Genomic DNA, 3,906 nt, shown 5'->3' on the forward strand with positions numbered 1-3,906 from the left:
AATGAAAAGACAACTATACTAGTAAATTGAAAATAGTGAGCATCTCACTATCCTAGTTACTAGAAGACAACATTTACCTCTCCGCATTCCAAAAGAAATCCACTATCTAGTAAACTGAAGATAGTGAGCATCTCATTATATGAGTTACTGCAAGACAACATTTACTTCTCCGCATTCCAAAAGAATAAGCATAAGGTGACAATTGCGGTCTAAACTGAATATAGCAGTTACAAAATCCTGCTCTATACAGTTCCAACCAATGAAAACAAAACATAATAGCATTAGAAATACTTCAAAATAAGGAAAGAGATCAATCCAAAGTAATTCTTTAATAAACTATCTGAAACCTATCGGAATTTTATCATCATAGAAAAACTTAAGCAGTAGCAAACTCAAGCAGTAGCGGATCCTTGTGCTGCAAGATGCTCCATTGCCTCTTTGATGATGATTAACTTGATACCCTTGCCCTTGGGGAGGGTTACCCATGGCTTTGAACCCTTACCATTGTTGAAGACATTTGCAAAATAATTGGCAAATTCATGACCGGTGTTATCCTGGATGTGAAGGGTATCAAAACTTCCCTTATGCTTTTCTCTGTTCCTAATGACACCAACAAGGTCTCTGTTTCTTCGTACAGTGACCATGACAACGATGCCAATGCCAAATTTGATGAAATTAATCTTGTTGCTCTCAAGATCAAGCCTGATAGTATTGTTGGCCTTGACAAGGGGATCTGGGTAGCGGATAGTGAGACCATCAGATGTGTTGATGTATGGGATACCCTTTGTTCCAAAATGCACATTAGGGACCTTGCAAGCTTGAACTGCAACCGTAAAATGTTTTGTGAATCACATTTTCTTAGTAAAATTTAAGTCTATAAACTCCCAGAAGACAACTTTTTTTATAACTAACCACATCTAGAGAGTGTTCATTAGGCTACAAAAAGAAAAGGTTTAATTATACCCGTACGGCTGTGAAAACAACAAAACAGAAAGACTGACCTTCGCCTCTTCATCCTTGATTGAGTGGAGTCTGAAACGACCCTTGGTGTCGTAAAAGGGATGGAAGTTCTCATTTGTCTTGGGAATTGATATGACATCTGAAAAATAAACCAATAAAATCACAAAGGTAAGTACCAGAATAAATGGTATACTGAGAATAAAAAAATTGAGAATAGGAATCACGTTTTGTTAACTGAGAATAAAAAATTGGCTATGCAATTTCTTGGGAAATCATTACATAAGCATACAACGAAACATGAACTAATTATTGATTCCATCAATAATGATCGTGGGTTCTTAATCTTTTTGTAGCTAAGTTATAGTGGGTTCTTTATCATTCCACCAAAAGGGTATTGTCTTGTCTGTTCTGACCTTGCCATCAACAAGAATATGCCTTTGCATCAAGATAGCACAACTTCAGGGTATGTGAGAGCATAATTCAACCTATTTCGCAGAATAAGACTCAAAATACTGAGCATCTCATTATATTCATGTTGTAGGAAAGAAGTTTTTCCATGAAGCTTCCTTTTCTTAGATATTGGTGGAGAACTGGAAGATTGCATAGCTAGACGATTCAATATCCCCAGTTACTGTAGCATTGACATTTAACTGCTGCATGTAGGGTATCAATATGATTACATTATGTCGTGGAAGAGAGCGAATCTCTCTTCCTACCAGCCTAATTCTTGCAGTCCATGCATTTTCAGACACAGAGAATGTTGGCTTGGAAGCACGGTTTTCATCAACTCTGAACCAGCCATTAACATCTAACAAAATAAAAGATAATAACCCATGGACAAGTTTTTAAGAACTCTATGAGTTAGACCACATACCTTAGTGTCAATAACTCGATGAGAACTACTAGCAAATCTTTAGTCGGAATGCATTCGGATTAATCTCTAAAATTAGCTTCCACAGTCTCTTGCCTAAAAGTCTTATTCTCAACATTCTTAGAACAACTTGTGCAGTTGCATTCATCACAGTAAACTACTGAACCAAAGAATTAACTAAATCAAATTAGATAACTAAACCTCCAAATAATTTTTGAAAAATAAAAATCACATTAATAAATACCCAAAATCAATATGTGATTACAGGGAACAAGGAAAATTGATATGTTGTCGCATCCATCACAGTAAACTACTGAACCAAAGAATTAACTAAATCAAATTAGATAACTAAACCTCCAAATAATTTTTGAAAAATAAAAATCACATTAATAAATCCCAAAAATCAATATGTGATTACAGGGAACAAGGAAAATTGATATACCTTATTTTCTTCATCTTCAAAATCAATGCCCTCCTTCTTCACCTGTTTCCTCGTCAAGCTATGCCACCCCGAAATTTGAAATCTAAAATTCCGAAAATGGATACATATAATGATATCAACAAATGATCCTGAAATCAAATTGATATTATCAAAATGAATTGAAACTCTATAGTAAACGGAATAAATCTACATATGACTATGTATTCACACAAAACAAACAGACACATTTAAAAGCTAATTCCAGTGCTCGTCTTACTAATCCATCTAGTCATAATTATGAACCATTAAAAGTTTGATGTACCTTCATTATGGGATCAATATGTTTACGAATTTCATTAAACCCCAACAAACTTGACTTGGGAGAGTTATCATTCTTATTGTCTGCTTCTTGTTTCCCTCTCCTCATGAATTTAGACCTATCATGCCAATCTTGCTTTCTGCCTAACTGCACAACATATCCAAAAATGAAAGGATTCACTAATTGCACCCAATAATTTTAAGGAGTTCAACCAACTTATGCTTTTAATTACAAGAACTTAGAATTTCAACAATGCATAAGCACTGTTAATTATAAATTCATAATCAAGCCCTCATGACACCATATTACATCTGTACTCACCAAGTTTCTGAATAAGAAAAAATGACTCATCTCTTGAACACATGGATTACAATGAAATTTTTGAACAACGCAACAAATTTTAAATCAAATCATACCCATAATCTGAAAACTCCAATCATCAAATCTATATACAGTCATAAACAATACAAGAATAACAAAGAGACCTAGCTTTTATTTATTTTGGACCGATTCATATGAATCCAATCAAATAATAATTCACATAATTGATAAAGAACTACAGATCTTCGTACCCCCGAAATCAGTGTACGATTATAGGAAAAAGATAAATCTAATCGAGCAAAAAAAAAGAAAGGAAAAAGATAAATCCATATATCATCTTTTTCTCCAAAATCTCTGAAAAATCAATAACTTAATAAGAAAAGATCTATAATTACCAGATGTTTTGATTTACGGTTGATTAACCACTCAGCGAGGTATTGCTTTCTGATTTAGTTGAGAAAAAATACTTTACTTCTTGTTTATTGATATTCTGGTGGTGAATATGGAAGTGGTGAAATTCTGTTCATGGGTTTTCTCGGAGGGTTCGAGCTTGGAAAGAGAAGAAGAGTAAACAAATAGGAAGGAATATGATAAGATGAGGTTAATTAGGGTTTTGAGGAAAAAGAAATATTACTGAAATTTTACGGGGGAGATAGAGCGCCAAAACTTCGTTGTTCCCGCCCATGGAGATTCACAATTTTCCCTTATATAAGATGGTAATCCATATAAGTTTCTGTGTTTGCATTTATATTCATTCGATCAAAGATTCTGATCAATGCAGATTGTCTTCGTGTGACTTAAATACCACACGTCAAATCATGATTGGTCTAATTGTCTTTATGTAATTTAAACAACAATTGCAAGAAGTTGTTCCTCTAATAATATAAATTCGCGAATAATGTAGGGTGTATCAGTAGTCGAATTAAAATTGTGGATAATTAGTCAAAATAAGCGTTATCCAGTGATTGTGAGATGAAAATGGGTACAATTTGACCGAATCAGTTGGGATTGGAT

General features: G+C 33.9%; 1 protein-coding gene across 1 annotated transcript; it reads right to left on the minus strand.

Moving 5' to 3' along the window:
• Positions 1-392: 392 nt before the first annotated feature.
• LOC113354193 (40S ribosomal protein S4-3-like) lies at positions 393-1,462 on the minus strand. Its single transcript, XM_026597602.1, has 3 exons — positions 1,351-1,462; positions 998-1,113; positions 393-823 (listed from the first exon to the last, which is right to left on the minus strand). Exons 1-3 carry the CDS (start codon positions 1,401-1,403, stop codon positions 393-395), a joined length of 600 nt encoding a protein of 199 aa, XP_026453387.1. The 5' UTR covers positions 1,404-1,462.
• Between the last annotated feature and the right edge of the window lie 2,444 nt (positions 1,463-3,906).

Source organism: Papaver somniferum, chromosome 2 (assembly GCF_003573695.1).
Source record: "Papaver somniferum cultivar HN1 chromosome 2, ASM357369v1, whole genome shotgun sequence".
In the NCBI taxonomy this organism is placed as follows: Eukaryota; Viridiplantae; Streptophyta; class Magnoliopsida; order Ranunculales; family Papaveraceae; genus Papaver; species Papaver somniferum.